The sequence below is a fragment of the Scaptodrosophila lebanonensis genome, unplaced genomic scaffold (genome assembly GCF_003285725.1).
Source record: "Scaptodrosophila lebanonensis strain 11010-0011.00,11010-0021.00 unplaced genomic scaffold, SlebRS2 tig00000053-arrow-pilon, whole genome shotgun sequence".
Lineage (NCBI taxonomy): Eukaryota > Metazoa > Arthropoda > Insecta > Diptera > Drosophilidae > Scaptodrosophila > Scaptodrosophila lebanonensis.
The window spans coordinates 10,428,982-10,454,458 of record NW_022060548.1 but is presented as its reverse complement, the minus strand read 5'-3'; the positions used below and the strand labels follow the sequence as shown (position 1 = coordinate 10,454,458).

The window sequence follows — 25,477 nt, the reverse complement described above, 5'->3', positions numbered from 1 at the left end:
ACACCAACACACACATACATACACACCAGCACACATACACACGCAGAGCGGCTTATTTGGTTGAATTTTAGGAGCACAGTGGTTTGTGATTGCCGCCAGGTATAGAAAACTTTGAAAACAATGGCAATGTGGTGTCGCGTCGCGTCTCTTCGGCATGGCGAAGAAGGTGTTAAGAATATTAGCCCAGTAACCAAAATTGTCACTTGGAAATGGCTTAACCTTTTCTTATCAGCATAAGAAATGAGTTTCATTTGAATCACTTTCATTTCATTTACCTGCGGCGCTTTCTCAATCGTTGCTGTGAAAATTACAAAAACCAAAATCGATAAAAGCTATTTCTGCTGAAAATACTAAGCTAAGTAGTTTGCCAAATGGCAAAGGCTAAGTATTAAAGTAAACAAATAATAAATATTTTATGTAGCTAATAGTTAGTTACCTTTCAGCATTCACACTGGTATTAAACAAATCGCTTTAAGCATTAATATTTAAAATTTTGTCTATTTGTCATAAAATTATGTTTCTGTTTAGTCAGCCACAAGTGAGACTTAAATTAAGGAGCTTATGCTAACTAACTTAAATTCTGGTCAGCCAAGTACTAGTGTCGGCATTGTGAGGAAAATCTAATGGTTATTAATATATTCGAAATTATATAAAATGTCTTTTGAATGTTGAGCTGATTATGAAGAGCTCTGGTGCTGCTTTTTTTCGTTTTTATGTGTTAGTGTTAAAAACAAAATTAATTTTTTAAGTGACTGCAAAATGTGAGATAAATCTAACTAAGGTTTGTTGTTCTACATAATATCTGACCCAACCATTTAGATATCACTTCTATAGTCTTCACTTCTATATATTCTACTTTAGATACTGAAAATCAATTATTGATTTGAAGCTTAACATTTCTTATTTTTTAAGCATCTATAATCCAACACGTAACCAACTTCCAGACATTACTATAATTACAAAATGTAAAATGAAATATGGGCAAATGGTTAAGTTTTAAAACAATTTAACTGCATTGATGATAATGGCTCTTTTATGTAAATTGAATGCCTGGCCAATTATATATTAAAAGACATTTTTAAATTAAAGGAATTTAGAATACATTTTTGTTCTTTATAATTGGTAAATGTAAAAGTATTTATAAATGGCTGCTGAACAACTTTAAGATGGAAAACTTCTTTTTTTTTTATTAACAAAAGTCTTTTATATGCAAAAGATATGTGTCAGTTTAATGACAGGTTAACTAAAGTCTCCGACATATGTTCTAATAAATGAGATAAAGCCAGAAACGGTGAAAAATTAGCTAAATAGGATGCGGTGCTGCAAAGCTAGCCAAGGAAGGAAAAACATGACAATTTTTGCTAATTCGAAGAACAAAATAATAAACCTCAGAAATGTACTTCCTCCCATTATATGGATAATATATAATATAATAATATATCTTCTAATATATTTAATATATAATATATCTTCTACTCTGTATTTTCTGTTAAAACGAAGTCAAATTATTTCCATTCCTAACTATGTATTTCCCTGCTTGATGCATAGAACCTCAGTGTTCCATTTAAACTGTAATGATTACATTATCCCCGCATGCTGGTATTTACAAGTACTTGACCAAAGGTCCCAAAGGCATTATATCGCAGCAACGGAATTCACATCATTGCAGCTTATTGCTTTACATTACATAAAAACCAATAGGAAGAAAACATGTAAAAAAAAAAATAACAAACTTCGACTCAATTTAGTCGCCGTTACTGCAACGACGTCCAAAGAGCTAAACAGTCAAACTTCAATGGCAAATGGCGCACAACTTCATTTAAAAAGCATTATGCCAACCATTCTGCAAACACTCTCTCACACACAAACAGTTAACAACAACAACAACAACAGCAAACAGCAACAAGCTACAACAGTTTGCACCTTTTTTTGAAGCGACGCCATAAACGTTAGCCATTAGCATTTTTTATGCATTAATGACAAGCCACAAAAATGGACACATCGTCATGCATATGAATGAGTTGCCAAGTGTATAAGTATGTGTGTGTGTGTGTGTGTGTATCTGTACTTTGCATGTATATAGACTGTGTTCATCACACATTTGGTTGCTCGTGTATCGAGCACTTCAAACTGACAATAGACAACAACAATCTCCTGTTCCACTAACCCATGTACCAGTGTGCGGATCAAAGGGACAGCAACAGCAACAACAACAACATACTCGTAGGTATTGAGGACAACCACAGCGCGAATGGAGGGAGAAGGAAAAAAAAACCAACTCCATTTGATTTTGACAAAGTGCGCTTAGATGGCGCTATTGTTGATAAGCTCAGGCAATTGCGGATGTTTTGAATAATCGATGCTTCCTGCAGTGCCCAAACCTGTATCTAGTATTTTTCTAGTATTTACCCTGCCAACATTCAAGCTTACTTCTGCATTACATTAAGGAGCGCTTTTTTAAATTCAAAGCGATAGTTTGGCGATATCTTAATTGGAGTGTTATTTAATAATATTTTTTGTTATGTGACATTTTTTTCTAATCCCCCAAACCTTACTGTACCAAAAATGTATCTAGAGTTAGCTAGTATTTACCTTGCCAACATTTAAGCTCACTTCTGCGTTTCATTAATGTCTTGCTCTTTTAAATTCAAAGCGATAGTTTGGCGATATCTTAATTGGAGTGTTATTTAATAATATCTTTTGTTATGTGACATTTTTTTCTATTCCCCCAAACCTTACTGTGCCAAATATGTATCTAGTATTTATCTAGTATTTACCCTCGCTCTTTTAAATTCAAAGCTGCAGTTTAACGATATCTTAATTGGAGTGTTATTTAATAATATATTTTGTTATGTAACTTAGCGCGTTAAAGTTCAGAAAGGCGTATTCGTCATTATCCTTAAATGGCATGCAAAACTATTATTGTTTTACTAACTAAAGAACCGAAAGCTTAAACTTTCAATATCCACTTAATTCACTTCTTCGATAAAAATGAAAATTTAATATTGATTTTTTATGCTAAAAAGATTTCACACCTTTTCTCTACTACTCTACTAGTTGAGCAAAGCATTGTCCATTCCATAAGGAGATAGTCATGCGACCAATAATTTTAATAATTCAGTAGCGTTACAAAGAAATGCCTCCGCAAACCGAGAAATATCGCCATGAATTGCAAAATAAAATGTTTCCATGGTGATTATGAATGCCTCTATATATGTATAGTATCGCATGTATGAGTGTATGTGTTGGTGTGTGTGTGTCTAGTTTATTTACCTTTTTATTATAGCATACTTTTTTGCTGCTGCTATCGTGCTGCGTGTTTTTCGCCATAAATATTTCAATCACTGGCACAATGGGCGCCCACACATACACCTACACTAATACACATTCACATAAGTACATATTTGTTTCGCTTTCATATGCAAAATATTCTTTTGCTGCGTTTTTATTTGCCAATTAAAAACAGCCGCAGGTAGTCGACCACCAACATCGAAAGTCGCGAAAAAAAATAAAGAACTTACGGCTGTAGCTTTCATCTCAGTAACCGCTGCCTGGTAACGTTAGGTGCGCCAAATTGCAGCGCATTTAAATACAAATTGTTTGCAGTTGAATTTCATTTCTGCTTTTTTTTTGTACTGCAGTTTTTTTTGGCGCGCTCCTTCCCTGCGACGGGACAACCAATTGCGCGGTGTTGCATTTAAATTGCACATTGAACTTTGACATTTTTGCAGCAGGAGAGCGGAGCAATTGTACCGCCATATACACATACTCTTATACATATATGCATATGTGCATACATACAATGAAAGATTGAAGTTAGGATAAGGAGGGGACACACAACTCCACACATGCAACGTGGCACACACGAAGCGCAATTTATTGGCAAAATATGCAAGTGAAATGAAACGTAGCTAAACGTATAGCACGTAACGATACACTGTGGTATAGCAGATGAATATTTTTGAAAATAAATTCAAACTGCATTAAATATGTATTGAAACATGGAATTCATTATATTTCGTAAGATCGTCAAATAGAGAGCTCGGGTTTTGGTAGAACAATGTAAAGCTTCTGACTGCCATTAACGTGGAAATGGCCAGAGTGATCTTTGTCTCTGCCATCATCAAGTTGACACACGACCTCCTCGCGGTGCTCTCTGGGTAGCTTTCCGGCTCCATCCGGAGTTGGTAAGTGAGCAAATGTGTGCAGCGCGTTTGTGCGTAGGGCTTGGGACCCACCACATGAAAATTTTTTTTTTACTCCCAGTGAAGGACATAACAACAGCCTCGGATAAGGAACACCCAAAAGTTGACGACCCTAGCAAACGTTTAAAGGACCACGATTTAAGGATATGCACCTGGAATGTCCGGACCCTTAACAGAGGAGGTGCTACTATCCAATTGGCGGATGCTCTCAATAAAGTAAGAGCTGACATCACCGACATCCAGGAAATGCGATGGACAGGTCAGGGTTGCTCCCAAAGAGCAGCCTTTGACATCTACTACAGCTGCCATGCAGAAAGACGCGAATTTGGATGCGGTTTTGCGGTCAGCAAGAGATTGCGTAACTGTGTCTCTAGGTTCACACCTGTGAACGAACGGCTGGCAACCATCCGTGTCAAGGCGAGATTTTTCAACATAAGCCTGATTTGCGTCCACGCTCCGACGGAGGACAAAGACGAGATTACCAAGGACGAGTTCTATGCGAGACTGGAGACAGTCTATGACCGCTGCCCCTCTCATGACATTAAAATTGTTCTTGGCGATTTTAATGCCAAGGTTGGAAGAGAGCGCGTCTTTGCCCCGACAGTCGGACAATTCAGCCTCCACGAGACAACATCCAACAATGGACTGAGGCTAATTGACTTCGCCGCAGCACGAAACATGGTGGTGAGTAGCACCAGATTTGAACACCTTGATATCCACAAAGCTACCTGGCAGTCACCCGATCGAATGACAAAAAATCAAATAGACCATGTTGTGATAGATGGAAGGCATGCATCCAGTGTGCTGGACGTGCGTACGTTCCGTGGTGTGAATATTGATTCGGACCACCAACTTGTTGCAGCCAAGGTCCGCATGCGATTATGCATGGCGAAAAATGTACGCCCCAACACGCAGCGAAAACTAGACGTCGGAAAGCTGCTAGCACAACAGACTGCCGAAGCTTACTCCGCTCAACTCTCTGAGCTGCTTTCTCAACCGTTCTCGGAAACCGATACTGGTAGCGGACTTTGGGCACATATTTCCCGCTCACTGCACACAGCCGCAGAAGATGTCATTGGTTTCCAACAGCCGCTACCGAGAAACCAATGGTACGACGAGGAGTGCCGCGAAGCCACTGCAGCGAAGAATGCCGCGTACAAAAGAACCCTGCAGACGGCGACAACGCGCGCTGTGCATGATGTATATCGGGAGAAGAAGAGGGAGGAGAGGCGGCTTTTTAGACGCAAGAAGAGAGAGCAAGAAAAGCGAGAGCGAGAGGAGATGGAGCTTTGTAGAGACAGGAACGACGCTAGGAAATTTTTCCAGAAGGTGAAGCGTCTAACACAAGGTTTTAAGCCCGCAGCGTCAGCCTGTAAGAACTCGGAAGGAAATCTGGTGGTGGACGGGCAAGCGGCACTGAGACTGTGGAGGGAACATTTCTCCAATCTTCTATCAGGCGAAGATGTTAACAATTCCGCCAGCGGAGATGACCCCACAGAACCGATCGCCGACGATGGTATTGAAGTACCGTCACCTAGCCATGACGAAGTCGAAACAGCCATCCAGCGGCTCAAAAACAACAAATCTGCGGGAGCAGATGGGCTGCCTGCGGAGCTGTTTAAGGCAGGCGGCAATGAGTTGGTAGGGTGCATGCACCAGCTCATTTGCAAAATATGGCTAACTGAAAGCATGCCTGATGATTGGAATCTCGGTGTCCTATGTCCCGTCTTAAAAAAAGGTGATCCCACGGTCTGCACCAACTATCGTGGAATCAGCCTTCTTTCCGTCGCATATAAGGTCATATCAAGCGTAGTGTGTGATAAGCTAAAGCCATTTGCGATAGCACTGATTGGGCCTTATCAGTGCGGCTTTATGCCTGGTAAATCCACCACTGACCAGATATTCACGCTACGCCAAATCCTGGAGAAAACTCATGAGTTTCAAATCGATACCCACCATCTTTTCGTCGATTATAAAGCAGCATTCGATAGCCCGAGGAGGGAACGTGTATATGCCGCACTGTCTGAGTTCGGTATCCCTGCAAAGCTAGTGCGACTTTGCAGAATGACGTTGAGCAACACTCGTAGCTCCGTCAAGGTAGGAAAGGACCTCTCCGAACCCTTTGATACCGTTCGAGGTTTCAGGCAAGGCGATGCCCTCTCGTGCTATCTCTTCAACTTCCTGCTGGAGAGTGTGGTGCGCAAAGCTGGTGTACACCGAGGCGGAACGATCTTTTTTAAAAGCGTTCAGCTTCTTGCGTACGCTGATGATATAGACATTATCAGCCGTACCAGGAGAGGCGTCACCGGAGCATTTGCGGCTATTGAGAAGGAAGCTGCAAAAGTGGGTTTGGTGATAAATGAGAGCAAAACTAAGTATATGTTTTCCTCTAGCAGGGACACGCGGCAACCAGACTCCCAGATCGCGGTGGAAAACTATACTTTCGAAATGGTGAAAGATTTTATGTATCTTGGCACCACCGTCACAGCAACCAACGATGTCAGCCTAGAAATCAAATGGAGATTAACTCTAGCCAATCGATGCTACTTCAGCCTCAGTAGGCAATTGAGTAGCAGAGACCTTTCCCGAAAAACCAAGCTAACGCTCTACAAGACGCTCATCCTCCCCGTGCTGCTTTATGGTGCAGAAGCATGGGTGATATCGCAGACTGATGCAGCAGCTCTTGCAGTGTTTGAGAGAAAGATGCTTCGGAAGATCTTCGGTCCCATACGCGTTGGCGACGACTACCGCATACGATGGAACAGCGAACTGTACGAGCTCTACGCTGACATTGACATAGTCAAGCGAATAAACATCCAGCGGCTAAGCTGGCTAGGTCATGTCGTGCGTATGGAAGAAGACGCTCCAGCGAAAAAAGTTCTCGATGCGGATGTTGGGGGGAGACGACGACGGGGGAGGCCTTGCCTACGTTGGAAGGACCAGGTAGAGAACGCACTTACTACCTGCGGAGTGACCAACTGGAAGCGACGCGCGCGAAGCAGAGGCGCGTGGAGAGCTGTGTTACGTCAGGTCATAGCCCGATAACGGGTTTGAAGACCAGTCAAGAAGAAGAAGATCGTCAAATTTTCATAACTCAAAATAATTCGAAAGTTGTTCAGGTCTAGTTGGATTTGGCTGTAATTTTGTGGATGAGACTGAAGAACTCCTTAACAAGATAAATCCGAGCTGAATTTAAAATTTTTATAGACTTAGTATCCAAAATAATTCGACTGCTTATTAAGTATATTTTTAAATATAAATCAAAACTCCATTTTATGTATATGAATATGAAGAACTCCTTAATAATGTAAATCCGAGTTTAATTTAAAATTTATAAAACCTTGTATCAAAAAGATTTCCTAAGAACGTTAAATTGTAAAACTTAAAAAAAACTCAACTGTTTTCAAACCTAGTCTTTTCTTAATGAATCAGAAATACTGCCTATTACATGTCTTAAGCTGGTTTTCGGATATTCTCACAACGGCTAAGTTTTTGTTTTGTTATTTAATTTTCTTCTATTTTGCAATTTTTTTATTATTTGCTATTTATCTTCCAATAAATACCAACTAATGTTCGTAATTATACACTTCTTTGGTAATGAATTTCTCCGAATTCTTAGCTGGTAATTATAGTACATGTTTTATATTTATATTCTTTTGGATAATGCTGGAAAAAATACTTGAAAATATTATGAAAAATTTGTAAAAGTAAGACGCACCCAGAAAACAAAAGTTAATCATGGCTATAAAAATCATTTTGAAAATACTTGTATGTGGAAAAGAAATCGAATCTTTTCCAAAAATATTTAAATTATTTAAACAATTTAAATGTATAAAATAATTTATTTTATTTAAAATACGTTGGAATCATAACATGTCACCATGGTACTTGTATTTAGACCAAAAGAATTAAGCTGCCATCCCATAGTGCGCTAGAGGAATAAAGTAGTGTGCTGGATGTGGAAGTGGGGCAGTGGCAGGGTAGTTGCAACAAATCGCTCGTAATGTTGTTAGGGCACGTGTATTTAGTCAAAGTCCGTTGATTTACGTTATTGATTGCATATGCAAAGTCATGAAATATTGAAAAACGGTAGCAGCAGAGCCAACAGCAAACACAACAACAATAGCAATTACAACATAAACAACAGCAATCCTGGTCAACTACTATCTAGTTTTAGGGGGTTGGTGCACAAATGCCACTGATTTGATTTCAATTTGCCATGAACAGTGCCCGAAAGGTGTACATGTATATAGAAATTATGCAAAAAGTCATGTGTGGAGGGATCCAAAAGGGATATATTATAAAGGTTTTACTATCAGCAAAACTTGAAATTGTTGCTAAAATAAAGCTAAAATAAAAAAAATATATATTTCTCGACCATTTGTAGGCAAATATTATAACTGGAACTTATAAAACTATGCATTATTAAAAAAGTCCTTACTTGCTTAATAAAAAATAAACAAATTAAACAAATGTACGTATATATTAATTTATAATAATATAAAATACTAATAATAAATAATAAAAAAAAATAATTCAAACAATTTTTTTAAAAATAAAAAAAAAACAAAAAATGCATATATATTAATATTCATATATTTTATTTATATATGAAAACAGTATACAAAAAACGTATAATTTATATAAAAATATAAAAAATGAAATTTATCGAAACAAAGAAGTTATATTAAAAATAGAATGAAGAAAAAATCATTACCAAAACAAAAAAAAAATAAAATAAAAATTATATAAAAATAATTACCATAAAATCTATTCTAATAAATAATAATAAATACAAGTATTAAAAACAAATAACATCAAACACTAAAAATCAAATTAATACCATTAACAATACATAAACAAGTTAATATAAATTACTCAGACATAAATAAAAAATTTCTAAATTATATTAAAGAAATATTATGTATATTAAACTACATTTATTTTATATTCCAATGCATTCCAATTCCTTTTTTATTTCTGTAATAATATTTGATGTATAGCGCAACAATAATCAACTTATGGAAATCGCCTGCAATGCCTTACAAATATTTTACATATTTTACCAATTTAGTGTTAAATTCCGTAAATATTTCATTTTTTCACTCCAGTTAAGTGTTTTTGCTTTGCGGTTAATTCCGACACCAATATTTTTTTATTTTTTGCATACAAGTTCACACTTCCCTACCCTTTGCAGTGAATTAAACATTTTAAGAAATACATATATTTATTATTCGCTCAATTTTTTAATAAATCCAGCGTACTATTGTTTGTGGTTGAAGGAGCATTCAAAATATGTTCATTATATAGTTTTAGAAAATAACAAGCAAAAACTACTTTTTTTAGCTTGTATTCATTTAATTTATTTTTCCTTTCAATTACACATCTTTTCACATTCAACGCAGCCTTAAAGTTCGCTCTTCAGCACCTTTTCGAGCTAAAACCAAATACTTTTCACACAAATATGTGAAGTTGATTCGAGAAGAAGTTTTTTATTGCACAAAACTTTAACTAATTGTTTATTTTTTATTGGTTCCAGTTGAAATAACTTTCAATTCATAACATACTTGTGCAATTCGGCAGATTTGGGTGCAAATCATCTGCCATGGTCAGACAACCTCGCCTTAAGCAACTATTTTAAATTATTTTCCATTCAAATTAAAGTAATTTCATCAAAGTTTTTCACATCACAAAAGAAACAAAATAAACAAACGGCAAAATTTGGCATTTCCTCTAGCCACAAACAAATAATTTACACACGCACTTGGGTTATTTTAGAAATATGCTACGAACAGCAAGTCCCAAAGAAGTTTGTTAAAGCTGTTAATTTTATTTAAACATAGCATAACTTGAAAAATCATTTGCCTGTTTGACCACACCTTAAGAAATCATTTCAAATTGTTTTCCATTCAAATTTAAGTAATTTCTTCGATGTTCACTTACCACACATCCTTAAAGCATAGCATCACATAGCTGCAGAGTATACAAAAAAGTCCAAATTCAACATTTCGTGCGTTGGTCAATGGGGACAATGGGCCATAAATTAAGGCGCTTAGCAGACAGGGCGCCTGAGCTCGTGCTTGAAGGGAGTAAGCAGCTTAAAATCAAAACCAAAATCCTAGGCAGACAGACCAATAAACCACCTCATCCCAAAACGAAACGAAACCGATTAAACGAGCCAATGGCTAAAACCTAAGACCCAACATTGCCACGCCAATCATTCAAACTAAGCCAAGACAAAAGAGGAAGATACTGAATAATAATACAAATGCGAATGCGAATACTAAGCATAGGAGCATGGGGGCATGGGCTAGATAAACGGGGCGCCCCAAAATTTAAACTAAACAATGAATAGCGTATATCTGTGAGCGACGAGCCGGAAAAATCGTTTGGCCAGTTTGATTGATTGATTGATTGATTTAAATTAAAGGCATTAAACGATGTGGTGCGCGTCAAGTGGACGCTCTGGCAGCCACTGTCGGCCATAAACTAATTTAACTTGACGCCCGTGGGTAATTCGAGAACACAGCAGGCGGCCCCCAAGCCCTGAACCCCAAACAGGAACCTCGAACTGAGTGTCGGCCATGAAACATATGCCGCGCAAATCAATCAGGACCAACAAAAGTGCTATTGGCCTCACCAATTGTAAATTGTTTTATGTTGCTGCCTGTTTTATGTTGTTTGCCGGGAGGAGGGAGGAAGTAGGGATGAACTGTCCTCCAACTGCTTAACTTCATCGTAATGTCATTTTCCAAGGCGTCGAGCACTTCATATATTTTATGACACAAACAGGCGGCAAAAAACGTCGCACAATTTACGATCCTGCCCGTGGGCCGTGGGCCGTCGGCCGTCCGCCAGTATCCTTAATGCTCGGTATGCGTCAACGCGCCAACTTGAGGTGGCACACAAAATGAGCCAACAAATCAATTTGCCAGCTTCCTCAGACCGCCCAGACCCAGGCGTAGCCAGCCAGGTGCTGCCATCTAGGCCTAGGCTCTGGCTACGTTTAGCTTTATTTCACTTTTAGTTGAGATTTATGAGCCAAGGCCCCACAGCCAGACCAACCACTGCAAAATGCCAAATACGCGCGAGCTTTGCAAAAACGAAAATAATAAAAAGAAAAAAGGAAAATAGTAGTGGATGAGGAAGTGAACTGCCGTGTCCAGCAAATTGTTTTTCGTGCCGAAAGTTTTGCCGCCGGCCTCACGGCCTTATGCCAGCCAGCCAGCCAGCCAGCCTGCTGACCAGTCAGCATTTATTATTTATAATAGTCGCCGGCTTTGCTTTCGCCTACCATTTAGTTTGGCCCGCACAACCTTTTTTAATAGCTGACACTCGACCACCCACACACGCACACACGCACACACTCGCACACACATACACAAAGAGACACAAGTATGTATAGTATGTCGCTCGCACTTTGTAAGCCACGTTCAATTGCTTGGCCCTTTCTATGGCTGGCCTTGCACAGACAATGCCTATACCCTACACACAGAGTTGCATTTGAGCTTTTAAGCAACACGGAAAATCGTTCCTTATTTAATGCCATCTAGAGTTCATTTAAATATTATCTAACTTATAGTACTTCAAAATGATTTCTAAAAAACTAAGAAACCCATTATATGATGACAATTATATTTTGAAAAATAGTTTAAAGGTTTTAACATTTAATCGATTTTAAAAATTGTGTGGAATTGCTAATTTAAAATATAATCAATTATATAAATGGCCCCTCAAATCGCACTTGGGGAATGCAATTCCACAACGGGTGATCCACGCTTGTCGAAACAGAACTTGATTGGACAATATATTGTTTAATATCTTTAGCATGATATTTCCCAACTAAATTTCCTTGAAGGTCCTCTAGTTCGTAATAACTATTTCCAAATTTCCGCTTTATTCTAGCTTTTTCATGCCATCAATTAATAATAAACGGAATCTGCACTAGAATTAATTTAAATATTAGCTAACTTATACATAAAATTGATTTCTAAGAAACTTAGAAACCCATTAAATAATGACAATTATATTTAGAGACATAGTTTAAAGGTTTTAACTTCAAATCGATGTTAAAAATTATGTGGAATTTCCAGTTTAAAATATAATCAATTATAGAAATGGCTCATCCAAACAAACAGGGCTTATTTCACTAAAAATATTCACTTGGTGAGGGATGACCAATGCACGCTCTTTAAGATCAAGAATCACTTAGACAAGTGTTTTAAAATGTATGTTTTTTTTTTTCAAAAAAGCCTCTTAAATGTGAAATTCTGAGCGATTTTTTGTTATTATTTTAATTTTTATTTGTGCAGAACAAAGCCACATCTTTCGCAGACCACATTGTTTGATTAAAATGCTTTGAATCGTCGATTTGGACATATTTAATTGCAATTGGATTAATTTTGAACGATTTTGATAGTTTTTATATATATTTACGCAGCTTGTCGACTGCATTCTTGCATGGCTTCAGTATAACACTCGTGAACTCGTGCCATGGGATAAAAAAATCTCCACTACAAACTTGTAACATACATTTAATTTTAAATAGTTGCACCGTGCCGATTGAGCCGATGAAGATTTGATGTGATTTCTATATGTACATAAGAGAGCGCTTTATTGAATTATAATTACTAGATGTAATTATCATGAAAAAACGTCAAAACTATCACAATTTTGTGGAAGCTGCCTAAAAAAGTAGCTTGAATTTTTTTTACCAAATACCTATATAGTGTATAGTGTAGTTCATTTAAGCTTCGATGTTTCTCAGTGCCCTTTGATACTCTTCATTTGCTGTTGTTATCAGTAAACATTTTATTGTCACACACTTGGCACAAATGGGTCGGTCGGTTAGTCGGTTGGTCGATGGGTCCGGCCCGTTGGTACGACGCCTGAACAGCTCATACATCTTGGCTTGACTTTTTCGAAATCACAGCACAAACAAGCAGCACAAACATAGAAATTTCTATGTTTGTTGTAGTTGTCGTCATCGTTGTTGTGATTTCTCTGTCTTTTATCCGGAGCCATTTTCTTGTTGTTAGCTTTTCTGTTGCCGTTGTTACTGTTTTTTTATAGTCCGTTAAGCCTTTTTTGTCTTTTGACTTATTGGTTTTGTAACATTGCTAAGTAACAAAAGGAAAAAAGAGAAGTCAAAGGCAAAAAACTATGACCGGGTCCGGCCCCATAACGCAACAACATCAACAAAAATTGTTTAAACGAGCTTTATGGCAAGGCTTGGTATACGTTTGCAATGTTTACATGTTTGTACATCTATGGGTGGGTGTGGGTGTGGGTATATGGACCGGGGTGTGCATACTCGTATCTGTTTGGCATGTCCGTTGCATGGCCTTCTGTTTGGCTAAAACTGAGCTATATGGCCAAAGATAACAACGTGCGTTGACCAAAATGAAACACATGCTAAAAGGCACTGCAGAGCTTTGCAACAAACTGTAGCAATAGATGAAAATACGCAGCTGAATCGAGAAGAAAAACGCTAGCAGCTGGCAATGAAATTTTCAAGATAACTCCTTGAAAATACAAAAAGAAAAGAAAAGGGAAACAAACCCAAGCATTAGAAACAAGTGCACTTGCCCTTTGTCTGTTGCGCTTAGCTAAAGAGCCATGTTTGCAAAAATATAACATTTCTTGCACAGTAAGTGCTAGAAGCGCATCTACAAATATACATACATATATACATATGTATGAATAGTATGAGCATATATTGGAAGGCACAAGCAAATAAAGCTTTTTGTAAAATTGCAATAAAGCATTGAAAGCCAGCTCCAAAGGGTATAAATTTATTGCGCTCGAAGTGGGTTTGCATCGATGTTGAAGTAGCTGAGAGAAAAGAGTGCTTCAATTTTACTGAAATACTAAGAATTACTCGCATTGATGAATGCTTTTAAACAACCAACTTGTTTAAAAAAAATATATAAAAAAAATGACTGCATCGTTAGATTTGAATACAAATTGTATGAATTGATTTCAAATGTAATTTATTATAAATAATATAAAATATAAACCTTTTGTTGTTTATTTTATTTAATACAACATTCAACTGTTAAATTATATTATTATTTTTTTTATTTAACCTATTTTCACGATTTTCAATACGATGTGATGCACAAAAGGGAGTTTTTTTTATTAAAATACTACAATTTTCATATTTTTGATATTATTTTTGAATTTAAATATTTTATAGTACTTTCATTTGAAATTTAAATTTGATTAAAATTGATTTATTACCTAAATTATACAAATTATTTTATTTGTTAAAGTGTTGAGGTACAAAATTCAATTTAATTTTCAATTCCACTTTATCCGATTGTTTGCTAAAAATGTTTCATTGAAAAGTCTTAATTATAAAACCGATTTGAAAACAATATTATTTCTTCTAGGTTTAAAATTTTTTATGTTTTATCTTAAATTATATTTTATATTAATTAATTTATTAAATGAGCTTTTAGTTATTCCGTAACAATTATTTATAAATTTTATATTTATTTTTTGAAAATGAATATTTGAAAATTTTGTGTGGTAAATTGTGTTTATTACCAAAAATATACAAAATATTTAATTTCTATCTATATTTATTACATTTTAAAAATTCTTTTCAAAAGTAATTTTACTCACTAATTGTAGACAATTTTTGTGTTGAACAATTGTGTCTTTCTCTGTCCTTGTTAATTCAGTATCTAATCCCTCGATTCTTAAAAAATGTTCTAATAACAAAGAACCACTTGACCGCACCTCGTGCTCTTCTTTCCACATGCACTAAATTACATTTTCATTTACTTTCACGCTGACATTGTTTGCTAAAATTCTAGCAAAAATCAACTTTCAAATTATATTATATTGGCATTCTATCAAAAACATTCATACATTTGATATTTAACTCTTATTGATTTATGGCACAAAAATCGTTGTAAAATAGTCTATTTCATTTTCATTTCTTTTTTTTTCATTTTCCATTTTTCGTTGGTAAATACAACGAGTCTGCTCGTTACTGTTCTTTTTTATTTATTTTGTTGGGCTTTAAAGAACTGTCAAACAACTACATACATACGTGCATAACATGCAGGTAACTTTTGAAACTATTTTTAATATACATATTCATTTTAATATACATATTCATATTTTGTGTCCTTGTATTCAATTTTGTGCCCAATTAACATTTCAATGTGAAGCAAAATTTGAATATGAACTTGTTTATGGGCTTAGAACTTTGTTTAATTAAAATACACACTTGTAGCTTTTTCTGAAGTAAATTTAATAATTGTACATAAGTATTTTTTATGGCTATGAAAATGCCAAACTTTACTAGGCCTTTTCTAAAGATTGGTGAATTGATTATTGTGGTCAAGGGCTTCAAAAGCTAAAGCACTTTAACTTTAGATAAGTTTATTGCTGCTAAATTAATGTGATAAATACGTTGCGCTAATTCGACAATAAAATCATGAAGGTGGTTCTTCCAAACTATATGAATTACATTTGTATTGCGGTAGTTTTTTTTTAGATTTACAGGCTTTCGTAGCGTACATTGTGCACATCTCGAAGTTCCAGAGGTAACAATGAATATGCCAAAGCGAAAGCCAATTATATTACAAACTGTGGGATCGAAGTTAAATGACTTAACAATTACTTTCATCTTAAATGTAGAATACTTTCAGGCGCCGAAGCTAACACTTAAACTCTCTGTTCTCGGTTCACTTGTAGAAGTTAAAGTTTCATAAGAAGAGTGCTCCAATCGTACGTGCCAGAACAAAAGTATTTCTCCCCCCGTCCGGCTATATTCAACTTGTTTCCAATTAAATTCCTACGGCATTGCGACCAACAACCACGCCTCAATCGTTTCATTATTGCCGAGTAAATAAAAAATGAAAAAGATGTGAAAAATAGGGAATGGCGCGCAATATTGAAAATGCGCCATATCTGGGTTACGCGACGCCCTCAAAGTAGCTACAAATTGAGCAACAAACCCACAGCAGCGGCAGCAACACAGATTAAGTTCATGCCATGTTGCAGTTACAGTTACAGATTTTTGCCATTTTCCTTTCGTATAAAACGTATATACCCTACGAAAAAAAAAGCAAACAAACAAACAAATGTTGCCGTTGCCCCAAAACCGATTTCACACACACAAACATAAATATATACTTGTATATACATATATACATACATATGTATGTATATGCCAATAGGCGACATCGATGCGTTTCGCTTACAGCACTCGCTTTGTCCAGAACCCAACATTCGCTCCCCCACACCCGCAGCCATAGCCTGAAAGCCTTTGCAGTGCACCCTTTGCTAGCTGTTTTCCTTTTACGCTTTTCAGGATCATTGGCGGGCTTTAGTTGTATGGGTGGGTATGTGGGTGTGTGTGTGTGGAAATGGAAGGCTGTGAAAATATGTCACAACATTTGTTACACATTTTTGGGTCAATTTTTTATTGCAGCTTTAGCTACTGTTTGATATTTGCTGTGAACAGCCAGCAGTCAGCCATAACACGCACACACCCCCACCACTCACAACACTACACACATACTTATACATTGTATGTTAGTATATACATAGAAAAACATATACGCTGATTTGGTCACAGCTGTGCCAAAGAGCTTGCTGGCTCATGTGTCGTTGACACTGGCTTGTCTTTTATTTCATTCAATTAAAATGCGTTCAACTGTAAAATCGTAAACAGTTTTGCGTTGTGCCCCAAGCCCCCAGCCCCACCCCCTCTATATGCCGCATAGAAAAAACACGCGCCAAATAACTGCAAATTAATTATGCACAACAAACGGCGACTACGACGACAACGACGACAATGGCGTTGAGGACGACCCCCCAAAGACACATGCACGGACACAATGACCAAGCATTAAGCACCCTACAGCTGCCACTAATTGTTGTTATAATTGTTGTTTTGTTTGTGACTCTCCACAGCCACCCCTTGCACCCATAGACGCCCTCTCTCTCTCTCTCTCTCTGTCTCTCTTTCTCTCTTTCTCTCTCCTTCTCTCTGCCAGCTCTTGGCCTATCCAGCGACATGTCTGAACTGCCTCTGCGGTCCGCTCTATGCACAAATGTCTGACCGCAAATTAATTTACAACGTAAACTGCAAAATTGAAAATTATGTTGTAATTACTCAATTCTGACATTTTTCCCATTGACCCAAATTTATAGGCCACACACATATACACACATACATGCACATCTATACACTCAGAGAAACAACATACCTACGACACATAATGCTTGAAGAGAAGTACACTTTTTACACAAAGAAAAGATGCAAGAAAATATGAAAAATTTATTAAAATTATAAGTATTCTCTATAAAGTAAAAATCTTTACTGCTTACGAAATGAATTATTTCATTAGTAGGGCTCTAGTAGCAGCTCCGATATTTATTGTATTAATACTCGTAGTTCCGGTTTTGAATTTGTAACATAATTCGATATTTATTCCACTACTGGCCTATTTGCGTTCTATTTGCAATTAATGTTCGGATAATGGTTTTAAATACGCTATTATTTCAGAGACATTCCTAATATAATTCGATATTTATTATTTATTGTTTCAGCAACATATTCCTGTTCCTTGCTATGATTTTAAATATAGGTTAGTTATAAAATCCTACCTATCTCCGAAATTACCTAACCGATTTTAATTAAATTAGTTCGTTTATATTATTTTTTTATTTTTATTAATAATGAGTTTGGTTTCACTGCATGTCCAACTGTTTGACAGTATGACCGCCTATTTCGGAAAACATGGAATCCAGGCCTACAAAAATTTATAAAAAACCGGGTACTTTGATTTTTGGTATATCTCCTATAACATATAATGGGTTAGATTCATTGCTTCTTATTCATTATGTTGAAATGTTTGATAGTATGAACGCCTAACTAACTAAAATGTATTTAAGTTACATTTCTTATTTCATCTTCTTCTTATTATTTATAAGTATTCAACTTTAATTTGAAATAATCTTAAAAATTTTACTATTTAATTAGTATAGGAATCACAGTAATTTCGCATTTTGTGGCCATTTTCGGCTTTTTTTTTATAAAATCGAGAAAACTCTTTTTTTTGCGTGTAGAGCCAACAAACGAGTCGACGCCCCAACGCTTAGTGTAGCCGCCAGAGTCAGAGTTGGGTTTTCACAGCTTTCTAGTTTTCTTGTGTCCTCCAGCCGTGGCGCACTCCTCCAACCTTTGTGCCAATTTAAATGCGTAATTATAACGAGTGCGAGCAGTTAGGAACAGTTAGTGTGCTGCATATTAATTGCGCCCATTTGAAGAAGGCGATGGCCCAATGGCCCATTGGCCCACTATGCCATTGCCATTGGCCTGGCAAGGCGAAAATCTATGCAGGCAACGCCAACAGCAGACAATAGGAATTTTAATCAAGGATCAGGGTGCGCAAAATTTATTTAAAGGTAGCTGCCATGGATGGGTTACTAAGCGTAGCCGCGTCCGGGTCCGGACTAGTTGTCTGTTTGTCAACCCCGAACCCCCGACCCTTTTAGAATTGCTGGGTAATCTGTGTGCATGTTTCAGGCATTTCAGCAGAAATGTTTCGCATGCCTTCTGCGTTTATTGGACCATTGAAAGTGGGCCAGTTGGGTGGCCATAGGGACGAGATATCGATGAGTGAGGGTGCTAATTAACAGTTGAACAGAACGACATTGACAGAAGGCGATGATGAAGATGACGACGAAGGCGTACATTTAAGACACAGAATGGGTTAATAGCTGGCCAGTTGAGCATTCAGTACAACATCTTTAGCCTTAGCCAGAAGCAGCCTATGAAATGAGAAGCTAACTTAATCAATAGCTGCATACTCGGCACATCAATTTGACGATTTGCTGACAGATTATAGTGCCTTATTCTAATCTGATAGCTACATAGCACTGATCAGTAAAAATTAGCTCCATGTAGAATAGATTTTCTGTTTGCAGAGATATTTTAAGAAATTCTCCCTCATAATATCCTGATGTTTCATCAAAAATGGTAAAAATAATTCATAATAGCTGGGAATAAGTGTGGGTGCAATGTTTTCAAGTATTGGACTGTCACGACTTTACCATTTTAAATCTGTAAAATAAAAGTTAATCAGTGGCAAAGACTAAAAATGTACAATTAGACGACCTTTAAGTGGTGTTTCTTGACTTTGGAATTATAACCATTCTTAATATTACACTTATCGTTCCACATCTCGTTGGCTCTATAGTAAGTAACACATCTATTCATTTTCAATTGGTTTATACTAAAAAATCGAATCTTGAAAGTTTGTAACAGATAACTCGAACGTGCCTTAAGTAATATTGCCGAATCTGGCATATGTACGAGTATTGGAATGTATTGGAATTTAAATAAAATTAAATTTCCAGAGAAAAATATTCAAACAAATACTTAACACTCGTGTGAGCTCTGCCTTCAGTGATTCTACTTTTTAACCTAGTCCTAAATGAGCGATGAATAAAGTTTCTTGCTCAAAATTTTATGAAATAATATTTCTTAATAATCTTTTTGCAATGCTTTAAGTTTGCCCGTGTTAGGAAATGTTTTCATCGTCCGTGGCGTTGTAAGCCATTACTCTTTGGTTTAAAATTACAAGATATTCATATATCAGTATTAATTTGTATTAAAAATGTAACAGTTTTCTAAATATGGTTGTAAGTTTCAGCAGTAAAACTTTAAATATTAGCGAAAATTTATATGTTATCTGAACATAACTTAAACAAAACCTTTTGAAAGATCAATACGCAGACAAAAAGAAATAAACAAGTTTGTAAATCTTTACTCTGGTCGTTTTATTTGTTGTTGCGGTCTTCAAAGATCTTCTTTGATAAAGTGAAAAGTTCTTTAAATAATTCTGCTGCCTTCTTAACAATGTTTTAGTTTTTTTGTTAGTTCCGTTGGCCCATAAAAAAGCCAAAATAGAAATTAAAGCCTAATTTTTAATCGATTATATGAAAACAATTATGATGTTTCTATGATTGGATGGATGCCAAAATGTTCAACTCAAATATTATTATTTATAAGTAGGATCCCCACTACACTGAAAATAATTATGCAGCATAAAATAATTATTTAATATTCAACATCAACAGCCAAGTCAAGCCAATCATGCCTGCCCACTTGTTGCTCACTCCAACATAAGCATTGGGCCAATTGGATTTCAACAGTTTCCGTAGTGTAGCGGTTATCACGTGTGCTTCACACGCACAAGGTCCCCGGTTCGAACCCGGGCGGAAACAGACGACGCACTTCTTTTTTTCTTTTTTTAATTTAAGTGCTTTATTTTTTAAGTTTGTATCTAAGTCATCAATATGCTTTAAGGCTGTAACATTCAATAACTTCTTAAAATTTTTGTAATAATTTATTTTATGTTGATTTTTGCTTTCCCATATTCTTCGAGAAAAGGCAATCTAAAAGCTTTCACGAAAAGCTGCAACGCGTGCTTTCCCAGCTTTTTTGAAGCTTAAAGTTTAGCAATGTTTTTAACACTGAAAGAATTTGTTGGGTTTTTCAATGGATGCGAAAAAAATATGGATTTCAATATTTATGTATATATATAAATTATCAAAAAGTATTAAATCAAAGACTTTTTATATTAAAAGTAATAGATTAATTAGGTATGTTAACGTATTTATCTTTAAAATCTCAATTCATTTTGAAATTTTGTCATCTAAATCTTTAAAATCCCAATGTTCCTAAGTTTATTTTTCCACTCTGACCAGATGATATTTATACGAAATATTATATATATTTCAAATATTAATTTAAAAGAAAATAATTAAGTAACAATTGTATACGAGTATAAAAAAAATTAACTTCTAATATTTTAGAGCAGATATGCAAATGTTATTACTAATGATGACCATTTTTTTGAACAACTTCTACACAGACTAACAATATGTTTTAAGAAGGCTGAAAAATTGATTGCAAAAGAAGTGTTTCTTAAAAAAACCAGAACCTTTATTTTAATGGCCTCACTGAAGCTACGTGGGAATGTTTGTCATATTTTTGAAAATTTTATTCCGCCTTTTGTATAGTACACTATACTAAAATTGTTAATATACAAGTATTATACTATATATAATTTCCTGCGATTCAATTTTGGTAAATGTGGATTTTATTTAAAAGGCTTCAAAGTATTTTACAAATCTTTAAGCAGTATATAAATAAATATTTTATGACCAACTGTTTATTCCATTACTAGAAACTATTCAGTTATCCCTCGCATTCAAAAACGAAAGCTCTCTCTCCCTCTCTCGCTCTCTTGGAGCAAAAGTACAGCAACATTGAACTTACCACGCGATACACACTCACACACACTGAGCAGATTGTTGTTATAAACAAAAACAGCCGGAATGTTGGACGGCACAATTGATGAGAAATTCTTATCAGGGAGGAAATTACAATTAATTATAGCTGATAGCTGTAGTAAATAAACTTTATCTTTAGTAGGAAACCATTCACAATTATTTATACTGATTTAAGGTAGCTTGTGGTGACGAAATTCAACGCGATTTGGTAGCGATTTGCGTAATGAATGGAAAAGAAAAGCGTGCCGGTTGCCGGCTAGAACGAGAATCGCGTGTTGTGGCTGAGAAAGCTTTGCGAGAACTGAACCCATAAATGTTTTTGAGGAGCAAGTTGTTGTTGGCACATGGTAGTAGACATGGTAGTGTGGCCAGAAGGGGCTTATCTTATGTATTGGCTTCCGTTGATATTATATGATGGAACTTGAATGTTTTTCAATTTTTATTGGCAAGCCATTAAGATTTATCAAAGATTTTAAATTGGCAGCTAATTACTCGTAATTGTGCCCATTTAATTTGTTGACATCGGGTTTCTTCCAGAAAATGTTGTAAAACATTTACATACTTGTATTTCTTCATTTTAAAACATTCTGTTACAATTTTTTCAGGGCAAAATATGATGGACGGTGGTGTATGTGCAATAAGACTGAATGGCTTATTAAGCTGTTTATCGATTTTTCACTTGGTTTACTACTGAGATCAATATTTATTATAAAACTAAAGTAGCTTTTAGCAGCATATTTGCTTCCATTATGGATGCTTCACAACTAAAACGAATTAGTTTCAGTATTAATTCTCATATGCAATAAATTCAGAGCTTTGGAACAAATAACTTTCCAGTGAATCGCCTTTAAAACTAATTGTTAAAATTCACCAAAGAGCACGAGCATTGGACCCTGGTATTCAGAACGATAGTAAATTTAACAGAGTTGAGAGTAAAATCAATATGCGTTTTAGTCATTACAAATTATAAAGCTCATTGAAGAAATAAAATACAATTTTTGTTGTTGTCAAATTCCTCTTGTATTCTTCAACCTAGCCCCCTTTTCGGATCATATGCTGATTCTAGCAAAACCGCCGTCCTTTTAGTCATATATTAATTTCGGAACATGTAAAAGTCCTTAAAGGATAACTATGGATAACTAGAGATATGATAACTAGAGACTAGGATAACTAGAGATATGAGATAAGGTGTGAGGAGGCCCGATTCATGATGCTGATAAAATTTAATTTAATTTACGATTAACGAATAATAATCGTTTTACCTTGATTTTATAATTAAAACTATCCAATAATTCTATTGAATAGATTATATATTCGCTGAAAAGGGAAGGGCTCAGTAGGAGTAAAGTAAAAGACAATAGTCGCGGACCGCCGTGCGTCTGTTCGCTTTAGAGTTTTATTGGAGACTGACACTTTTGCTATACATATTCTTTATGCTTACATTCGTATGCAACAGTGACAGATAACTTGTAGATAACATAAGATTATTATCTGCTTATATTAACATGCGTGCATTGGTACTTATGTTTGTATTGATTTTCAACACCCTTCCTCAATGCAAACATGTTTTACAAAAATTTTCAAATCAAATTTAACAGCTTTGTAAAATGAACATGCTTCGCTTTAGGGAGATTTTTCGTTAAAATATCAGCTATCATTTCATTGGTTGATGTATACTGTAAAACAATTTGTTCTTCGTTTACAACCTGTCTTGCAAAATGATATCTAATATCAATATGCTTTGTTCTTTCATGGTGTACAGGATTCTTAGCTAATTGTTGAGCACTTAAATTATCGCCATGAAGAATAGTTGGAGTACTCGAGTCACCGCAGCCAACCTCCACTATAAGACGCCGTAGGTATATGGCCTCCTTACACGCAGTTGAAAGAGCCATATACTCCGCCTCCGTGCTGCTAAGTGCCACGCTGCGTTGCTTTTCAGATCGCCAGGATATGGGTCCTCCAGCCAAGTAGTATACATAGCCAGTATACGACTTGCGATCGATGCGGTCGCCACCCCAGTCTGCATCCACATAGCCGGTAAGGGGTTGTCCACACTCTTTGTAGTGCAACTTCAGGTCCACAGTTGACGCCAGGTATCGAAGCACATGTTTTACACCCACTAGGTGCTCTGCATGCGGATCTTGATTCCGTTGAGCTAACTTGGCAACGGAATGCAATATGTCTGGCCTTGTTGTAAGCGCCAGCCACATTAACTCGCCAATTGAAGACTGGTAGGATGCAATGTCAACCTTTTGACAATGCTCGCTGGTACATATCACTTGGAAACCAGCATCCAGTGGGGTCGCTGTAGGTCTACAGGTCTCGCATCCATGTTCACGCAATATGTCTTTGATGTATTGCGAATTGCTTAGCGAAATTTCGCCAAGCTCACCGTCGCGCTGCACTTCCATGCCAAGGAACAAATGCAGCTCTCCCTTGTCAACACATTCAAACGATGTTGTAATGGCTGACTTGATGTTGGCCAAGTCCTCTTTTGATCGGCATGCTATAATTATATCATCAACATAAACAAGGATTAATGATAAGTCACCTCTTCCGTTCCTTTTGTAAAGACACGGTTCATTTTCACATGCTACAAAATCTATGCCTTGTAGTACACAATCGAGCTTGGAGTTCCACTCGCGCCCCGACTGCTTCAATCCATATATTGCCTTTTTAAGCAATAAAGCCTTACTTGGATTATTGGGATCTGTGTATCCCTGTGGCTGCTTCATATAAACAGTTTCATGCAGGTCGCTATTCAAATAGGCGGTACACACATCTATCTGGTGAAGGTACAGCTTCAATTCCGCTGCTAACGCCAAAATAAACCGCACGGTTTCCAATCTGCAAACGGGTGAGAACGTCTCTACATAGTTCACGCCATACTTCTGGGAGCACCCTTTAGCAACGAGTCGTGCCTTGAAACGTTCGACTTTTCCATCAGAGTCACGTTTCAGGCTGTATACCCACTTGCAACCAACTGCTCGCTGATCTTTTGGTAAATCAGCCATCTGCCAGGTTTCGTTTGATTGTAGTGCCTGATATTCCTTTTGCATCGCCTCTTGCCAGAATACTGCATGTGTGCTACCAACGGCCTGATCATAGGATGTCGGAACCATTACGTCACTAGCAACCAATGCTCCAAGCACATTGTATTGCTTTCTTGGACGACCAGGTTTACCATTTCGAACAATTTTAGGCCGGCCTGGCCCAATCTTCACAGTATCCTCGTCAGAGTCTTCTTTTTCGACTGCACTCTCATATGCGTTGGAGCTGCTGTCGTCAGAACTGTGCTCACTGTCATCGTCGTCGATGCTTCTGTCACCATCCGTGTGAGTGACATGCTCTTGAACCTCGCATGCAGGAAAATCTACCGTAACGGTATCTTCATTGGTATGACCACCACAACGCTCATCAAATAGAATGTCTCGTTTTTCGACAATCGTCCTCGTCTCTGGGTCGTATAACCGATAGCCTTTGGCTGCTACCGAATACCCAACCATACGGTACTCATGCCCTTTGGGTTTGAATTTGCCTTTACGGGGACCCTTTGCAAGTGCAACTGCAATGGAACCAAAAACTTTTAGATGGCTAACACAGGGTTTCTTACCTGTCCACGCTTCCATTGGAGTCAGGTTGTTCAGTGCACTGGTAGGTGATCTGTTTCTTATGTATACTGCTGTGTTGACTGCTTCGGCCCACAAAGACTCGCCTAGGCCCGACTGCACCAATAAGCATCTGGACATCTCCGTTAATGTCCGGTTTGCTCTTTCCGCCACGCCGTTCTGCTGCGGAGTATAAGCCACGGTCAATTGCCTTGCAATACCATGGTGTTTCAGGAAACCGTTGAATGTTGTGTTGACAAACTCGCCTCCATTGTCGGTTCGAATACATTTGAGCTTTTTATCTGTTTGCCGTTCAACCAAGTTTTTAAATTC

General features: G+C 36.7%; 2 protein-coding genes and 1 non-coding gene across 3 annotated transcripts in view; 2 read left to right on the top strand and 1 right to left on the bottom strand.

Moving 5' to 3' along the window:
* LOC115624144 (nicotinamidase) overlaps positions 1 to 21,763 on the bottom strand; it is a 51,117-nt gene extending 29,354 nt beyond the window's left edge. Inside the window, exon 1 of the mRNA XM_030518741.1 lies at positions 21,520 to 21,763. The gene's annotated coding sequence lies outside the window, so the exon portion shown is untranslated. The remainder of the gene's footprint in view (positions 1 to 21,519) is intronic.
* On the top strand, positions 6,180 to 6,797 carry LOC115624146. The gene is made up of 2 exons (XM_030518742.1): positions 6,180 to 6,548; positions 6,602 to 6,797. The coding sequence occupies exons 1-2, from the start codon at positions 6,270 to 6,272 to the stop codon at positions 6,764 to 6,766; spliced, it is 444 nt and encodes a 147-aa protein (XP_030374602.1). The 5' UTR covers positions 6,180 to 6,269; the 3' UTR covers positions 6,767 to 6,797.
* Trnav-cac lies at positions 20,390 to 20,462 on the top strand. Its single transcript has one exon. It is a non-coding gene; the product is annotated as a tRNA-Val (tRNA).
* Positions 21,764 to 25,477: the final 3,714 nt, after the last annotated feature.